Source organism: Cervus canadensis, chromosome 8, assembly GCF_019320065.1.
Source record: "Cervus canadensis isolate Bull #8, Minnesota chromosome 8, ASM1932006v1, whole genome shotgun sequence".
NCBI classification, from domain to species: domain Eukaryota; kingdom Metazoa; phylum Chordata; class Mammalia; order Artiodactyla; family Cervidae; genus Cervus; species Cervus canadensis.
In genome coordinates, this window is record NC_057393.1 from 82,951,302 (window position 1) to 82,970,636 (window position 19,335).

General features: G+C 39.0%; 1 protein-coding gene across 1 annotated transcript in view; it reads right to left on the reverse strand.

Moving 5' to 3' along the window:
- RYR2 (ryanodine receptor 2) overlaps positions 1-19,335 on the reverse strand; it is a 595,071-nt gene that overhangs the window by 63,828 nt on the left and 511,908 nt on the right. The window contains exons 86-89 of the mRNA XM_043477303.1: positions 15,291-15,371; positions 14,018-14,106; positions 12,512-12,640; positions 1,040-1,144 (exon numbers count right to left, since the gene is read on the reverse strand). Coding sequence (XP_043333238.1) covers positions 1,040-1,144; positions 12,512-12,640; positions 14,018-14,106; positions 15,291-15,371 — 404 coding nt within the window. The remainder of the gene's footprint in view (positions 1-1,039; positions 1,145-12,511; positions 12,641-14,017; positions 14,107-15,290; positions 15,372-19,335) is intronic.

Sequence of the window (19,335 nt, forward strand, 5' to 3'; positions counted from 1 at the left end):
TCTTTCCTCAGCCCTGATCATCCCCTCCTCCTCCCATTATCTCTGTACAAGTCCAAGCTGAGTTCAACTCACACTAGATTTTTCTCCCTACAGTGACAGTTATCACTGATTACATCTGTTCTTGCCACTTTAACCTGCGCCTGGCTCTATCTGAAAATATTTTCCAGCTTGGAGGGCAGGGTGGAGGTGTGAGTTTCCTCACTTTGCTAGAGGCAAGTTGACTCAAGGAAGAGACGGACACGTGAATGAAATTGCGGGGGCTGGGCTGGTGGTCCTTTGACTTTTAATCTTGCATTCTCTCCTCTCTTGACACCTGACAGATATACACACTCAACAGATATGTCAGATCTCAGGACATTCCAGTAAAATTCCCGGCATCAAAGGTACATATTTACTCAAGATTTATATTTAGAGTTTTTCTATTCATATATCTCTGACTCCACATGCAATACAGGGGTGAGCAAATAGCAATGCTGACGTTTCCAAGATGTGCTCCCAGACTAACATTAAGCATGGTGAAAAAATCTGTTTCTTCGTCATTTGCCTATCTGTACTGCTATTTTTTTTCTTTGACTTTCATGAAGTTAAATACCCGGTTAATTGGTAAATGTCATCTTTTGAGAGCAGCTGCTTGTTTACGACCCTATAAGAAAACTGTCTCTCCTTAACAAGGGATTTGGAGCAGATTACGAATCCTCTTCCAATTACATGTGTGGATGAGGAAAATTCCAGTGAGTAATCATTGAGATGTGGGTCTATGAAGGATTGTAAAATGTACAGTGTTTGGCGACTATACTGCTTTATTTCTCCATTATAGTCAATTCCTTTATCTTTTATTCTCAAATTTGAATAATGGCTCCCACCTATTTGCATAAAATTCTTTTATTTAAAAAAAAAGGATTTAAAAAAAATGTCATGTAAAAGATGTATAAAGAAGTCATCTAAGAAAGATAATATTCTGACACGGGAAAGTGTTTAATTTGCCAATGATCACAGTGTACAGTGTCTCATGTAGGCTGACAGAAGACAGTGACTTTACCTGAGACAGCTTCATCTGCATGTGGGCAAACACATGAAGAAAGCCCACCACAGCATCCCAGAGCCTGCTGTGGGCCAAACTCTGCTGGTTGCCAGTGCAAGGACCCTGGGCCAGAAACAGACAAACAACAGTCATTCCTGATAAATTAACTGCCAAAATAAACTTTACAATAATAGATTTTACTTTAGCAACAAGTGACTGGAAGAGAGGACTGCATTGAAGATACTGACAAGATGTCAAAATGGAAGCATCACTTAAGGACCTAGAGCTGAGGAGAAAAGACATAACTGAGCAGGACCCTATGAGGCCCTCCCAAAACAGACCTCCACTCACGTCCTCGGCCTTCCTTTTGTCTGTAGGAAAACTTTAGTCAAAGAATAAATTTAACCAAGGAAGGGGGGAAATGCAGAAAGAAATGAAAACAGGCAAGACAAAATAGTAATACTTCAGCCATTAAACAAAGTCGAGGACCTTTAGTTCCTTCTCCAGGACAACAGATAATATTCTAAGCCATGTCCTCTGAGCTGTTTGGCAGAGACTGAAACCCCTACCAGGTGGGTGAAGTTAACTGTATACTGCCCACCAACATGTAGACCAGACAGGCTGATGATGTTGACTCCCAATGACCTCACCACCAGCCAATCAGAAGAATGTCCATGAGCTGATCACACACCCCACAAGCCCCCTTTCTCAACCTGTCCATGAGTTGATCACACACCCCACAAGCCCCTCTCTCAAACTGTCCATGAGCTGATCACACACCCCACAAGCCCCCTTTCTCAACCTGTCCATGAGTTGATCACACACCCCACAAGCCCCCTTTCTCAACCTGTCCATGAGTTGATCACACACCCCACAAGCCCCCTTTCTCAACCTGTCCATGAGTTGATCACACATCCCTCAAGCCCCTCTTTCAAACTGTCCATGAGCTGATCACACACCCCACAAGCCCCCTCTCTCAACCTGTCCATGAGCTGATCACACACCCCACATGCCCCCTCTCTCTACCTGTCCATGAGCTGATCACACACCCCACAAGCCCCCTTTCTCAACCTGTCCATGAGTTGATCACACATCCCTCAAGCCCCTCTTTCAAACTGTCCATGAGCTGATCACACACCCCACAAGCCCCCTTTCTCAACCTGTCCATGAGTTGATCACACATCCCTCAAGCCCCTCTTTCAAACTGTCCATGAGCTGATCACACACCCCACAAGCCCCTTTTTTCAACCTGTCCATGAGCTGATCACACACCCCACAAGCCCCCTTTCTCAACCTGTCCATGAGTTGATCACACATCCCTCAAGCCCCTCTTTCAAACTGTCCATGAGCTGATCACACACCCCACAAGCCCCCTTTCTCAACCTGTCCATGAGTTGATCACACATCCCTCAAGCCCCTCTTTCAAACTGTCCATGAGCTGATCACACACCCCACAAGCCCCCTTTTTCAACCTGTCCATGAGCTGATCACACACACCCCACATGCCCCCTCTCTCTACCTGTCCACAAGCTGATCACACACCCCACAAGCCCTCTCTCTCAACCTGTCTGTGAGCTGACCACACACCCCACAAGCCCCCTGTCTCAACCTGTCCACAAGCTGATCACACACCCCACAGATCCCCTCTCTCAACCTGTCCATGAGCTGATCCCACACCCCACAGGTCCCCTCTCTCAACCTGTCCACAAGCTGGTCACACACCCCGCAAGCCCCCCTCTCAACCTGCCCATGAGCTGATCACATACCCCACAAGACCCCTCTCTCATCCTGTCTTTCTAAACCTTGACCAGAAAGTCTTCAGGGACTCCAGGCCTTTAAAGTTCTAGCTGTCCTGGACTCCCTATTTGGTGCCTGCAATAAATACTGCACTCTCCTTCACCAGGTGTCAGCAGATTGGCTTTACTGCACACACAAACAACCAGACCCTGATTTGGTTCAGTAACAAAGACAGTAAGTGCCAAGTATCTTCATATTCCAAAGTAAGGTGCTAGATTCAGTACCTGTGAAAGGAAACCAATTAGATCTTTCTAGCCTTAACACATAAAGGTGTTGAAGTTGAAAAGGGACAGACTTTGCAAAGTGCTCTCCAACCTCCACCCCTGCAGCAGTGGGAGAGGACAGGGCTACCCTTGCCTTCCTTTACACCGAGAGAGAGAGGAGGCCTCAAGAGAGCCATCAGGAGTGCTTGACTTCTGTCTTCTGAGGTTGGGCAGGAATATGATTTTGTAATCACATAGGTTAGGGAGTCCCCAAAGAAAGAGAACCAGGAATATCTTTTTTGACGTAAGAGAAGACATTTTGGCCTGAGTCATTTTTGTGATCGCAGCCTGGTCACAATGCTTGCCCTTGGGTAGATCTCAGTAATCAAAGGAACAAAGGAACACAGGAATAGAGAAAGAGCAGTCAAATAATAGTGCAGTGAAAACCAAGTTTTAGTTCCTCCTCAAAAGAGGTACATAATCTGATACAGTCCTTGAGTTTTGCAGGAGCTAAGGCCCTCACCCAGGTGGGGACAGAATGATGACATCCCTCCTAATTTCAGTCAACTAAAGCTTGGACCCTGTCAACCTCTGTCTGAATTCTTCACTGCTGAAGCCTCTTCATGAATATGCATGTACCCTTAGCTTAAAACTTTCCCAATTTTGCTGTTTGGAGAGACACTGCTTTGGGAAAGAACCCTAGTGTTCTCCTTACTTGCTGCAAGTAATAGTAAATCCTTCCTTCCCCCAATCTTTGGTTGTATCTATTGGCTCAACATCCATCCAGAGAAGAACCTAGTTTTTGGGTAACAGCCTGGTATTAGAAAGTGTAAAAGAGGGAAAGTAAGAAAAAATTGATTTCTTAAGTGGGAGCTATTCTGTCCAAAAGGACTTTGAAATATTGCCAAGGAAACTGTCTGAAAGGGTAATGTGATTTTCGGAGGTGGATGGGGGCCACCAGATGCACAGAGATTGTGGAATAATTTGAAACTGGAAGGGAAAAGACATGTTTCCAGGCACTGGAAGCAGTAGGAGAGCCAAGCCCTGTCATAAGAGGAAGAATACAATACGCCACCCAGGTGGCCAGGCCACAGTGCAGTCCTGAATTCCACATGCCTGGAGGAAAACCTCCCTCCCCATACTCTTCCTCTTCAGAGTTCCTACCCTAAGGAGGCCTGAGGCTGGCTTGTGGGGGAAGGAGGAAGAACAGACGCCCTGTGGATAGAAGGTAGAGAAGCCCAGATCCTACTTCTTGCTCTCTACCCTCAGCCCACAAGGCCGTTCCAGCATGAAATCAGGCATGAGGGGAAGTTTTTTGTTTCTTTGAGGGGGAGTTTTAAAATGGGTAAGAGTTAAGTGATGTTGTCACTACACAATGACTGAAGTGAGACAATTCTTGTGACAAAGTGACTGAAGGAATTTTATTTATCTGAGAGTGACTGAAGTACAAGATCCATTCAAAGAGGGGTAAAGAAATGGGCCACAGAGCAAGTTTGAAGAGACAGTGGGGAGAAGGAATCACTTAATGTAGAGGTTAATACATTCAGTGTACCTGGCCAAACTGATTTTACAGAGGACATCATTCCTGTCTGGCTTCTGGGTCAAAGCAACAGATTTTCAGGATTTCACTGTGGTCCCTTGTTGGCAATGTGCCCAGTGTGCTTGCAGTAGAGAAGAAACCAATTCTGACTTCCTGTTGAAACTGTTTCTTTGACTTGCTTTTTGTTGCTTTTGCTATTACAATCATGCATAACGAGCTGCCTAAAAGGACCCTGACCCTCTGCCTGACTGTAAAGTAAAATGCCTTTGTTCAACTCAAAAAGAGATAGAGTGACACTGCCTACCTGTGAATGGAAGAGATTAACACATCCCTTTCAAAGGCTGACCCTTCCTGGAGACGTTTTCCAAGACTGAAGACCCTTTCTACTTGACTTCCTCACTGCCTCTCCCTCTCTATTCTGCCTTTTGACTTTAGTTCCTCATTGCTTCTTTCTCTCTCTCTGATTCCATGAAAGGACCTGTCATCCAGACCACAATAAGATGGATACTTTGAGAAATCAGTCTGACATCTTCTCAGTCAGCTGGCTTTCCTGAAGGAGGAAACAGACCAGGCTCTGTCTTGAAAGCAGGACTCCATCTTGGGCCGGACTGCGGACTTTGAGTGATATGCCCAGTATCGATGGAAATGATATACCAATGGAAAACCAGACCCCCTCATTTACTCAGTGCCTATAACATGAAATCCTCGCTACTATTATATACAGAATGGATCAGCAACAAGGTCCTACTATATATAGCACAGGGCACCATATTCAATATATTGTGATAAATCATGATGGAAAATAATAGGAAAGAGTGTGTATACATAAATAGATGTGTACATATATACACATATGAACATATATACATATATAAACATATTATATATATACATATATATAAAGCTGAAGAAGCTGAAGTTGAAGTTGAATGGTTCTATGAAGACCTACAAAACCTTCCAGAACTAACACCCAAAAAAGATGTCTTTTTCATTACAGGGGACTGGAATGAAAAAGTAGGAACTCAATAAATACCTGGAGTAACAGGCAAATTTGGCCTTGGAGCACAGAATGAAGCAGGGCAAAACATATAACAGAGTTTTGCCAAGAGAACACACTGGTGATAGCAAACGCCCTCTTCCAACAACACAAGAGAAGACTCTACACATGGACGTCACCAGACGGTCAACACCGAAATCAGACTGATCTTATTCTTCACAGCCAAAGATAGAGAAGCTCTATACAGTCAGCAACAACCAGACTGGGAGCTGACTGTGGCTCAGATCATGAGCTCCTTGTTGCCGAATTCAGACTTAAATTGAAGAAAGTAGGAAAACCACTAGACCATTCAGGTATGACCTAAATCAAATCCCTTAGGATTATACAGTGGACACGACAAACAGATTCAAGGGATTAGATCTGATAGACAGAGTGCCTGAAGAATTATGAATGGAGGTTCGTGACACTGTACCAGGAGGCAGTGATCAAAACCATCCCCAAGAAAAAGAAATGCAAGAAGGCAAAATGGTTGTTTGACAAGGCCTTACAAATAGCTGTGAAAAGAAGAGAAGCTAAAGGCAAAGAAAAAAAGAAAGATGTACCCACTTGAATTCAGAGTGCCAAAGAATAGCAAGGAGAAATAAGAAAGGCTTCCTCAGTGATCAGTGCAAAGAAATAGAGGAAAACAATAGAATGGGAAGACTAAAGATCTCTTCAAGAAAATCAGACATACCAAGGGAATATTTCATGCAAAGATGGGCACAATAAATGACAGAAGTGGTATGGACCTAACAGAAGCAGAAGATATTAAGAATAGGGAGCAAGAATACACAGAAGAACTATACAAAAAAGATCTTCATGACCCAGATTATCATGGTGTGGTCACTCACCTAGAGCCAGACATCCTGGAATGCGAAGTCAAGTGGGCCTTAGGAAGCATCACTATGAACAAAGCTAGTGGAGGCGATGGAATTCCAGTTGAGCTATTTCAAATCCTAAAAGATGATGCTGTGAAAGTGCTGCACTCAAAATGCCAGCAAATTTGGAAAACAGCAGTGACCGCAGAACTGGAAAAGGCCAGTTTTCATTCAAATTCCAAAGAAAGGCAATTCTAAAGAATGCTCAATTGCACTCATCTCACATGCTAGCAAAGCAGCCAGGCTTCAATAGTACATGAACTGTGAGTTTCCAGATGCTCATGCTGGATTCAGAAAAGGCAGAGGAACCAGAGATCAAATTGCCAACATCTGTTGGATCACTGAAAAAGTGAGAGAGTTCCAGAAAATATATCTACTTCTGCTTTATTGACTTGAACTTCCAGATGTTCAAGCTGGTTTTAGAAAAGGCAGAAGAACCAGAGATCAAATTGCCAATATCTGCTGAATCATCAAAGAAGCAAGAGAGTTCCAGAAAAATATCTATTTCTGCTTTATTGACTATGCCAAAGCCTTTGACTGTGTAAATCACAATAAACTGTGGAAAATTCTCAAAGAGACAGGAATACCAGACCACCTGACCTGCCTCTTGAGAAACCTGTATGCAGGTCAGGAAGCAACAGTTAGAACTGGACATGGAACAACAGACTGGTTCCAAATAGAAAAAGGAGTATGTCAAGGCTGTATATTGTCATCCTGCTTCTTTAACTTATATGCAGAGACATCATGAGAAATGCTGGGCTGGATGAATCACAAGCTGGAATCAAGATTGCCTGGAGAAATATCAATCACCTCAGATATGCAGATGACACCACCCTTCTGGCAGAAAGTGAAGAAGAACTAAAGAGCCTCTTGATGAAAATGAAAGAGGAGAGTGAAAAAGTTGACTTAAATGTCAACATTCAGAAAACTAAGTTTGTGGTATCTGGTCCCATCACTTCATGTCAAATAGATGGGAAAACAGTGGAAACAGTAGCTGACTTTATTTTGGGGGGCTCCAAAATCACTGAAGATGATGACTGCAGCCATGAAATTAAAAGACACTTACTCCCTGGAAGGAAAGTTATGACCAACCTAGACAGCCTTTTAAAAAGGAGAAATATTAACTTGCCAACAAAGGTCCATCTAGTTAAAGCTTTGCTTTTTCCAGTAGTGTATGGATATGAGAGTTGGACTATAAAGAAAGCTTAGCACCGAAGAATTGATGCTTTTGAACTATGGTGTTGGAGAAGACTCTTCAGAGTCCCTTGGACTGTAAGGAGATCCAACCAGTCCATCCTAAAGGAGATCAGTCCTGAATATTCATTGGAAGGACTGATGCTAAGGCTGAAACTCTAATACTTTGGCCACCTGATGCGAAGAACTGACTCATTTGAAAAGACCCTGATGCTGGCAAAGATTGACGGTGGGAAGAGAAGGGGATGACAGAGGATGAGATGGTTGGATGGCATCACTGACTCAATGGACATGAGTTTGAGTAAGCTCCGGGAGTTGATGATGGACAGGGAAGCCTGGCGTGCTGCAGTCCATGGGGTCGCTAAGAGTCGGACATGACTGAGCGACTGAACTGAACTGAGCTGATATATATGTATGTATGTATGTATACAATGAATAAATGAAATAAAAAACAAACAAAAACACCTGGCTAACTGTCAAAAGGCAGTTACTTTCAAGTTGACCTTCTTGTGGAACAATAAATACAACTTTCTCTTTTCTCACCAGTTATCCTGTTGTCTTAATCTAGGAATTTTGACAATAAAATGTCCTTTTACTCAAGTTCTTCTTTTCCCTTTGTTAAACTGGAAGTGAAATCTTAGAGATTACTTTTATTTTGATGATTTTGGATTTCCCCTCTTATATAATTTTCTATAGTTAGCTAAAATTGAAGTTAAAAACCAATATGCAATGCTGTCAACTGAAAGCCAGATCAAAATAAGCATGAAGGAAATTATGAGGTTTTATTCATAGTATCATCAATAATCAATAAATATGATGATAAGGCAAAACTTGAATCATAACTTCTTGACCGATATATATGTGTGTGTGTGTATACATACATATATACATACATACATATCAAGAGAGAGAAGTTAAAAAATGAACTGGCCATAATAAACCTTGTTCTTTGACCTGCTGACCCATGAATGTTCATTTAGAATGCTCTGTGTTATGTAAATCAGTTCAGCTACTCAGTCCTGTCCACCTCTTTGTGACCCCAAGAATTCCAGCACACCAGGCTTCCCTGTCCATCATCAACTCCTGGAGCTTGCTCAAACTCATGTCCACCAAGTTGGTGATGCCATTCAAACATCTCATCCTCTGTCATCCCCTTCTCCTCTTGCCTTCAATCTTTCCCAGCATCAGGGTCTTTTCTAAAGAGTCAGTTCTTTGCATCAGGTGGCCAAAGTATTGGAGTTTTCAGCTTTAGCATCAGTCCTTCCAATGAATATTCAGGACTGATTTCCTTTAGGATGGACTGGTTGGATATCCTTGCAGTCCAAGGGACTCTCATGAGTCTTCTCCAACACCACAGCTCAAAAGCATAAATTCTTCAGTGCTCAGCTTTTTTTATGGTCAAACTCTCACATCCACATGTGACTACTGGAAAAACCATAGCTTTTACTAGATGGACCTTTACTGGCAAAGTAATGCCTCTGCTTGATAATAAGCTGTCTGGGTTTGTCACTGCTTTTCTTCCAAGAAGAAAGGGTTTTTAATTTAAGGGCTGCAGTCACCATCTGCAGTGATTGTGGAGCCCCCCAAAATAAAATCTGTCACTGTTTCCATTGTTTCCCCATCTATTTGCCATGAAGTGGTGGGACTGGATGCCATGAACTTCATTTTTTGAATCCTGAGTTTAAGCCAGCTTCTCACTCTCCTCTTTCACTTTCATGAAGAGGTTCCTTAGTTCTTCTTTGCTTTTTGCCATAAGGGTGGTGTCATCTGCATGTCTGAGGTTATTGATATTTCTCCCAGCAATCCTGATTTCAGCTTGTGCTTCATCCAGCCCAGCATTTCACATGATGTACTCTACATACAAGCTAAATAAGCAGGGTGACAATATACAGTCTTGACATACTCCTTTTCCAGTTTGGAACCATCCGTTGTTCCATGTCTGGTTCTAACTGTTGTTTCTTGACCTGCATACAGGTTTCTCAGGAGGCAGGTAAGGTGGTTTGGTATTCCCATCTCTTGAAGAATGCCCCACAGTTTGTTGTGATCTACACAAGCAAAGGCTTTGCCATAATCAATAAAGCAGAAATAGATGTTTCCCTGGAACTCACTTGCTTTTTCAATGATCCAATGGATGTTGGCAATTTCATCGCTGGTTCTCTGCCTTTTGTAAATCCAGCTTGAACATCTAGAAGTTCTCAGTTCATGTACTTTTCACAGGAGCTATTTCTGCTCGTTGGCACTGAACAGTGATTAGTTAGTATTGTCCTGGTCCTGGTTCCTCTGCCTCTTCTTAATCCAGCTTGAACATCTGGAAGTTCACAGTTCATGTACGGTTGAAGCCTGACTTGGAGAATTTTGAGCATTACTTTGCTAGTGCATGAGATGAGGGCAATTGTGCGGTAGTTTGAGCATTCTTTGCCATTGCTTTTGGGATTGGAATGAAAACTGAACTTTTCCAGACCTGAGGCCACTGCTGAGTTTTCCAAACTGGTGTATTGAGTGCAGCACTTTCACAGCATCATTTTTTAGGATTTAGCTCAGCTGGAATTCCATCACCTCTACTAGCTTTGTTCATAGTGATGCTTCCTAAGGCCCACTTGACTTTGCATTCCAGGATGTCTGGCTCTAGGTGAGTGATCACACCATCATGATAATCTGGGTCATGAAGATCTTTTTTGTATAGTTCTTCTGTGTATTCTTGCCACCTCATCTTAATATCTTCTGCTTCTGTTAGGTCCATACCATTTCTGTCCTTTATTGTGTCCATGTTTGCATGAAATGTTCCCTTGGTATGTCTAATTTTCTTGAAGAGATCTCCAGTCTTTCCCATTCTATTGTTCACCTTAGGTCTTTGAATTGATCACTTAGGAAGGCTTTCTTATCTCTCCTTGATGAATGTATCTTTTCTTTTCATCTTACATAAATAAGTTAGAATAAAAAATTTTGCACATTGAGAGGTCAAAGGATACTTCTAATTTTATATAAATTTAGGACTCTCACTTACTTTTAGAACCAAGAAATGCCTACTCTTGGCTCAAAAGGCATTTGTGTTTTAGTTTTTTTTAAGAAGCCATTTGCTGTTTCTATAAATTCACTTGCTTGTGAATGTCAATCAATAAGATCAATCAATCTTATTATTTAATCAGGACAGTTCACACCAAACGTGGAATGGCTCTCTTTCTAGACACTGATGAGAATATTAAGGCAATAATGGAAGCCAAGGAAGATAAGGAAATAGGAACATGAATGGTCTGGACTGGATTTCAAACTTCACTTGCATTTGAATAAAGAAAAGTTATAAGAATTATCAAGTGTGGCTTTCCCATTTTGAAATGCTAAAATAAGAATCCTCTTCCCTGCCGACGGAGAAAACAGAAATAGTGAGATCCTTCCAAGTTATTAATACAGAGGAGAGGGTGAACCTAGGGGAGGTAAGGAGCAGCCACGCTTCCATCTTTCCTCCGCACCACTCAGCCCTGGCGGCTTCACTTGGCCATGAAGAGTTCTCTCCCTCAGTCATTCTCAGATACCTGCAAGTATGCCAGGCTTTGGAGACACAATCTGTTATTTTTACTTAACCCTTTCCCCCTTAAGACTATGTTTTGTCTGACAAAGCAAACTGTAAGTTTCTTCCTCCTATTTTATTTTTGTACATGACACTTCAATTACAGTGATGGAGTCAGAGTAATATCAGCCATGGACACAAGTCTTCTAGAAAATGGCAACGTTTTGCTTGCTGAAGAAAGAAAAATTTTATAAATTCTTTTAAGAATCTGCAGGTCAAAACTAGAAGTCTACCCCAAGAAGAATGTAAAGCAAATCAATGTAAAAAATGTATATTATTCATGGGACTTGAAAATTTTAAATATATTATAATTATCCCGTTGTATTGCTATATAATATATTTATATATACACACATATATGTACACACACACATACTGCGTGGACAAAGAATGTCGCCTGCCATTTAAGTAAACAAAGGATGCTGTTGCCATCAAGCCAACAGCCACTGCAGCCACCCCAAATGGTGTACCTGAGGGGATTCAGGATCCAGGTCCTGAGAGGTAAGGTGCAAATCAAAGGAATGAGTTCCGGGAGCCCAGACTCTTGCACCTTCCCATACATAGAAAAGGACAAAATTCACTAACTTCAGATGTCTGGTTTTCTTTAATTGTAATCTTTTGATATTCTGACTACTTTATTTATTTATTTATTTATTGCAAAAAACTACATATCCTGGCTCATCCCTTACGTTTTAGAACAGTCACTCAGAGCTGAGAGGCTGCTCCTGGGTTTAAGTCCTAAGTAAGTCCACCAAATAAAACACAATTTCCAAATTTTAGGTTGTGCAATATTTTTTTTTCAGTTGACAACACACACACACACACACATTAAAGTGAAGTTTTTAAATGCTCTTTTCCTTTTTATAAAGTTTCTATAAAACTCCCTCCTCATTTTTACAAGAATACTATAAAAAGTGGTTTAAAGTTCTGCCCTTTCTCCTTCACTTCTTCTCTCTCCTTCTTCGTTAATATTTATTGAGTGCTTAATAAATACACTAGGTGTTGGAGATACGACACATTCAACCTCATGGTTCATGCCTTGGTATCTCATGATATCTCAGTCCACCAAGTGGTAAAGCAAGTTCATTTCACATAAATTCACATCTCATTTTAAATGACCCATTGGCTAAGATTCTACAGAAGGGGTCATTAGGAAATGTGGATGAGAGCAGGAAAATACTTTAGGCATGCTGCGTTTTTTCCAAGGAATTTAATGCTAACCAGTTGACTCTTTTTTTTCATTCTTTTTCAAATAACAGAAATGCTTAAAAGTTTACCTGAATATACTCTGTAAGAGTGTTAAAGACTTGTTTTGCTACTTGAATAGCTTTGGAGAAATTCCTTTGTCCTTGTTCATCAATGACATCTTTCCCAGAGTAATACCAATAGAAATCACTAATTGATTCCTGAAAAAAAGAGATGATAGGATTAAAGCTCATTTTGAAGCTATCAAAGACCTGTCTAGTTTTAGACTCTTTAAAGGAAAGCATTTTAAATAACAGATTGGAAGCAAACAAAAATATCTGTGAAATAAACACTATTCTCAATGATTTTCCTAAACATAAAATACAGCAATATCCTCCCTAGATATAAATAACATCTGGAGAGAAGATAAGCAGAAAACTTAGCTTTAAAAATGACTTTTTGTCTCTGAAGACCTTGAAATTCACAAACGTAAGGATTCATAACACTAACGCATATTTATCCATAGAGCAGTTAAATATTACTATGTGAACACAGAAATTAGACAAATCATAGAATATAAACATCTGGTCTACTTTTTCTCCAGTAAAGCCAGTAACATTTCTTTAATGAGAATTTCATAATGTTCCTGACTTGTGTAAAGGCCCTGGAAGAAACTGGTTGGACTCCTTATAAATACTGACAACAATTGTTAAAAACACATCTAAATATGATTGATGTGTCCAAACAGGATGTTTTCAACAATAACTTACATTTTAAAGGAATTTTAGTTGCCTAAATGAATAATATAATTTGGGCTACCATGTAAACTACATTCAGGTTTTGAGATATGATTTTGAAAGTTACAGATATATTTTCAGCAAAGCTTCTTGATATATTTGCTTCAGAAATAGACTTTTTCTCCATTAGTTTTAGGTAAGAGTGTTGTGCTTTTACATATTCAAAGATTAAGGAAGAAACAGGGAGTCTGTGATCTTTAAAGTACTACACCTGATTTCCTTCTAAATAAAATGAGAAATAAAAGTATAAAATTCCATTAAGAGACCTACACCTTCAGATTCAGTTCTAGTAACATGGAGAACATTACTATAGTACTGAAGATATTTTTAAGTGATGGAGTGTTAGACTGAATTTTTTCATCAGACATTTGGAGAGCTGAAAAGAATTGACCTTAGGCTCTTATATTTAATTGTATGTTAGGTAGTTTGAAAGCCTTTCCCATTTTTAGTAATGTTTCAAACATTCTTCTCCCATTTATTTATCAACCACAGAGGAAGGAAAAGAGCATGTTGATGCTTTACAAATTGAAAAGGAATTTAAAATGCCATCAAGCTAAAAACTGCAGGGAAAAAAACATTCCTACTTATAGAAAGAAAATAAAGTAAGAGCCAGAATCAGAGGCGAAGATAATAGTGGCAGTTTCAACCTAACATTTGGGGAAAGACTGTGATCAAAGACAAAATACCTCAATAAGTTTTGACCTTATAAATCAAAACACATTGTACCATGTCAGTTTCACAGCTGCCATATCATGCCAACTAGCCAGCGTTTTAATTTGCTGCTAATAAAAAGCAACATACCTGAACTCTCAGAAGATAGTCTACAGTAGAGATGATTATGTTGACAGTTGTATTATTGCCAGTCTGAGTTCTCAGATAATTTTGAAAATCTACATAAGATCAAAAGATGTTATTAAAGTGCATTCAAACATTTTAAATTAATTCTTTGAACAATTCTAAGAGCAAATGATGTCTAGACCAAAAATCACTGCAGCTTCTGTAGTGTTATATCTGATAGTTTGAACATTGAATAGTTTATATTTTCCATAAAAAGTGAGCACCTCAAAAACAAACCTAGGTGCTTCACAGAATATCAATATTTAAATTTCGCCTAAGAGGTTTGTTAACACCTGTTTCCTGATTCCTTGCTCTAAAGCTCTGGGCTGAAAAGGACTTCCATCCTGTAGAATAGAGTAATTAAATGATTTATTCCATAATCTCTTGTTCTTCAGTACTATGTTAAGTGTTGGGGAAAGAAAAAAAAAAAATCAAGATAAAGCTGCTGCCATCACAGATGCACAAGCCTGATGGAGAGCTCGATACATAAACAACGAATGGAAATACATCATGGCAAGTTACATAGTGAAGTAGATTCCCCCAGTCAGAGAGAGGAGGTAAAAAAGAAAGAAACCTACATACGTCTCCACAGCTACTTATTGTATTTAATTTACATCTTTTTTCACAATCTGCATCTTTCTATCAGCTGTCTTCTCCAGCATGAGAAAAACTAGTAAGAATTATGAAATTCATGTTTTGAAAGTCTATATTGTGAACAAAATTTCCTGAGATTTTCTTTATATCAAATATGCACACTACATTTTTAAAACCTAAAAATTGTCTTCAAGCAAGTCAATTTTAATTAAAAAATAGCATGTATGTGTAAAATGTACAAATCAATGCTATTCTAGAGCTTTGCTTTTCAAATTATTGATTATACACATATGCCATTCAAATGGGCTTCCCTGGTAACTCAGATGGTAAAGAATCTGCAATGCCATTCAAGCAAGAAAATTCAGCATTACTGTAATTTTATCACTAAAAAATATCTCTCTTAGAATATCAATATCTTAAAACCATTTATTTAGAGGGGAAAAGAAAGAATTAAGTGAAATAGCTAGCAAAGGACTTTGAAAGACTCCAAGTGACATAGAAAATACCCCAGGGCCAATGCTCAATGTTCAAGAACTTTCTCGACCTAGGAGAAGCAGAACAATTAGAACTAAGAGGCTCCTGTCATTACTGGCTTCAAAATGCTTACTGCTGGGTACCATGAAGAGTCTGGGGTCTCACAAACCTGAGTTGTGTCCCTCACAAAGCAGTTGCAGGAAGCGGAAGAGGTCACAGGTGAATTCGTCATCCTGCAGAACCTTCTCTCCTGCAGAAGTCCAGAGGGACCCAATGTTATCAGCCACTTCAGCCTCAATCTCCCTTTGCATCCCCACCTCCATCAAACTTGCATATTCATCTAGCATCGTCTGAACCAAAAACAGTCACAAATCATAGCCACTTTTCTATCTGAAGCTCTTAAGATCATGCGCTTGACAGATAGATGCACTTTTTCTTGGTAAGAAAAGAACATTTGACTCTTAAAAACGCAGATCTCTCTCTGTTAAAGTAGCAGCATGGGTTTGGCAACATTTTAGAAACAACCTGAAGAGGTTCAGAGATTTGAACTTTTTCCCCCTTTCTTTCTATCTTTCTTTTTGTGTAGGATCTCTGCATCTCTTACAAACGTGGAAGTTAAATCTGCTTTGTTCTTAGAGTCTGACCAAAAGTTTCAATACGAAGGCGTTCGGTATATATATAAAACAGGGCTAAGAGTTTCTCGTATTGACATATTAATTAAAGGATTTCTGTGAAAATTCTAAATGACTAGAAAATGTTTCTTGACTCATTTCAAAGAATTCTCTCATGAGCTTGTCCAAATAGAGTGCTCATTGGTTGTAGCATTCCTTCCAGAGGAGGAACTGGCAAGCAGACCTAACTCCAAATATCAAAGCAAAAGAAAGACTTTGCTGACTCCTGCTAAGAAAGCTAAACCTAACAAAGCAGTGTGCAAAGGAGGACATCTCAGAGCCATTGGAGGTATTCTGCATCACTCAACACTAACTATATGTGTGGGGGCCAGGATGAAGCCTCAGGAAAGGGTTGAGATATTTCACCTCTATTTCAATTTAAATGTACCTTAATCACAAGTTACTTTGAAAGCAAAAACACAAAGAAGAAAACAAACAAAAAACTGGCACCACACAAATGAAAGTTGAGTTTAAAAGCGTACAGTGTCCGTGAAAAAAACACTGTCAACATTATGAGTGTATGCTCTGGAATCTCAATTTGTTTAGAAAGCAAAATGACAAAAAACATAAAAAATGTTGTTTGGCAAGTGAATGAATATACTCATGTATTTAAAAAAATAATAATAACTTTTCAGGCTGGAGATAACTTTGGGCTAGGAAAGAAAACTATGCAATGATCATGTGTTTACTGGAACCGAAATTATGAATGATCATAATGACAGAGAGGTGATGGACTTACCAGTCTGCAGTCTGTGACTTTCAAAGTGAGAGGCTTCATATAATGGGAGGGTTAGGAAGCAAAACCATTTTGAAAACTAATATAAACATTAAAAAAAGTACATAAAATCACTGTACTGGTTTCCCTATGAGCCTGTAAGATATGATATTTGGTGACCAAACTAAGATCACCATGTCGATAAATGTGACATGGCAAATCTAAACGTTTAAATGTGCGTTGTTTTGAATTTCAATACATGGCTGATAAGCCCATTTCTCAGTGTTTACATTCATGACAGAATAGGAAAAAAGGAACAGTCTAAACTAATAAACAAACTAAACTCTTCACTGATGACACTTTGTATCATTTCGTGAAGATGCTTTAAAATGATATTTAAATCAAAATATTATGAGTTACATAGACTTATTGACTTTTTCCTTGTTGAACCCGTCTAAAATGTTTTGTTTTTTCCATTTTCAGAAATTTGAATCAATAAAACCAAAGACATACTATCAATCTTCATAACTTCAATGTGGAATAAGTAACCCCTGGTAGAAAGTATTCAGGAAAGTTAACACTGAAATAAATTAACATGTAGTCTACCGGGGTACCTAGAAATGCTCTGTACAATGCACATTAATTTATAACATAACATTTTATTTTTTGTTGGCATGCACAGTATCTTTTAGACTGTATACCGAAACACACACAAGTGACTTCACTTACATTGGACACGCTGCACACAGCAGAATGAGAGAGAGAAGGGAGGGGAAAGGGGGCAAGCCTTCATTTACCGTCAGGCGATACCAGGTTATTGACTAGGGTGCTGCTGCTTAAGGAATACATTCCTGATTAAAATGCTGCCATTGCCCATGCTGCCTGTAGGTGGTGGAGGAACCAAGAGGATGGCTTTATGTCTGCAGAAGGTACACGAGCACCAGTCTATTTTGGGATGTGCGCAAAAGAAATTCCATTGTAAGATGGAAACTAAGGTTAATAAGAAATAACGAAATGGAGTAAAATGTAGTTGAAAGTGCTCTTACGTTTTAAATATCTTATTTGCAATGGCTGCATGATGGCCAAATGTAGCTATTGTGAAGGGCGCTCCCTTGGTTTTGTTTTCAGTTATAAAGGGCTTATCATTTCTAACACTGTAATAAAGGGGAAAGTTGTTTCAATACTGTTGTGATGATGAGTTTGTTCCTTGTGCTTTAGGTTTCTCGTCTATAAAATGAATGGAAAATGTATACTGCATACCTCACTGGCTCTACATAATCTATCTGACCCCTTTTTAAAGAATTGTGAAAAGGTTAGTATTATTAGGAACAGTTGCAACGACACTAAATAAAGATGGGAACAACATGCCTATCAACTTAGGTGTGAAGTGTGTTTATATTTTCAAAAAGTTTCCTTAATTAAAAAAAAATTTTATTTATTTTTTTATTTATTTTTTCATTTATTTATATTAGTTGGAGGCTAATTACTTTACAATATTGTAGTGGTTTTGCCATACGTTGCTATGAATCAGCCATGGATTTACATGTGTTCCCCATCCTGAACCCCCCCTCCCACCTGCCTCCCCATCCCACCCCTCTGGGTCATCCCAGTGCACCAGCCCTGAGCACCCCGTCTCATGCAAAAAAGTTGCCTTAATTTTAATGGACCAAATATTATAAAAAATATAAATTTTCACCTGGAAATAATATTGGTAGACCTTATTTATTCAAGCTACCAATAAAAAGTAATTCCTCTTTTAGAGATTTAATAAAATTAAAATACTTTAAAAGGCTTTTCTACTCCCAAATGGTTTATCTAATTAATAAAAAAGTACACAAAGTTTTGCTTAAGTTCAGTTAAAACAAAGTTGTTTTTACTTAGACTGTCCATACGTATAGCTCAAAATTGGCAGACCTATCTCCAGAAAAGATTTAATTGTTAATAATTAATTATCAATAACTGTTACTAAAATTAGTGAAATAAATAAAAAGACTACTATATATATAAACAACTGCATTAGCATCAATAGACTCCAGAAGACTAAGATCTCCAGTGTTGTCGGGTCTTGCTATGTCAATATCTCTAATAATGTGGAGATAAAAAAGTGAGTAGTGTAAAATATGAAACTGGCTGCATTAAACAAGTCCCCAAAAGCCCCCATTGCCAAGGAGGAAATAATTCTGATTACAGATCTTTAGAGAACTTAAATATTTACTTTGTATATGGAAAAACTGAAGGATAAAGGCTAAAAATTCTTTTAAATAGTGAAAAGTTAGGCATTTAAATCCATGTGTGTAGTTTTAGTATCATGTGGCTTAAATGATCTAAATATGACTGCTTAACTAATATTACAACTCAACTACCAAAGAATAAAAAATTTATTATTTATTCATTTGGCCATGTTTTGTGGCTTTTGGGATCTTAATTCCCCAACCAGGGATCAAACTCCTGCCCCCTGTAGTGGGAGCACAGAGTCCTAACCACTGGATCACCAGGGAATTCCCTAAGAATAAAAAACTTGAACATGGATTTATAGCTAGCATTTAGTTAGTGACTATAGTGTGCTAGGCATTGTGCTAGATATATTTTCTCATCATTTCATTTCAGGTTTGCAATAATCCTAAAATGAGGTGATATGACCCCATTTTGTGGTTTGGGAAACAACTCAGAAATTAAGTAACTTGACTACTCTCATAGAGCTATTAACAGGTAAAAGACTTGAATTCAGTAAACTTCAATAAACATTCATTACATGTCCCCTATATGCTAGGCACTTTGTGAGATGCTGAAGATAAAAAAGACTAATGGACACAATTCCTAACTTCAAG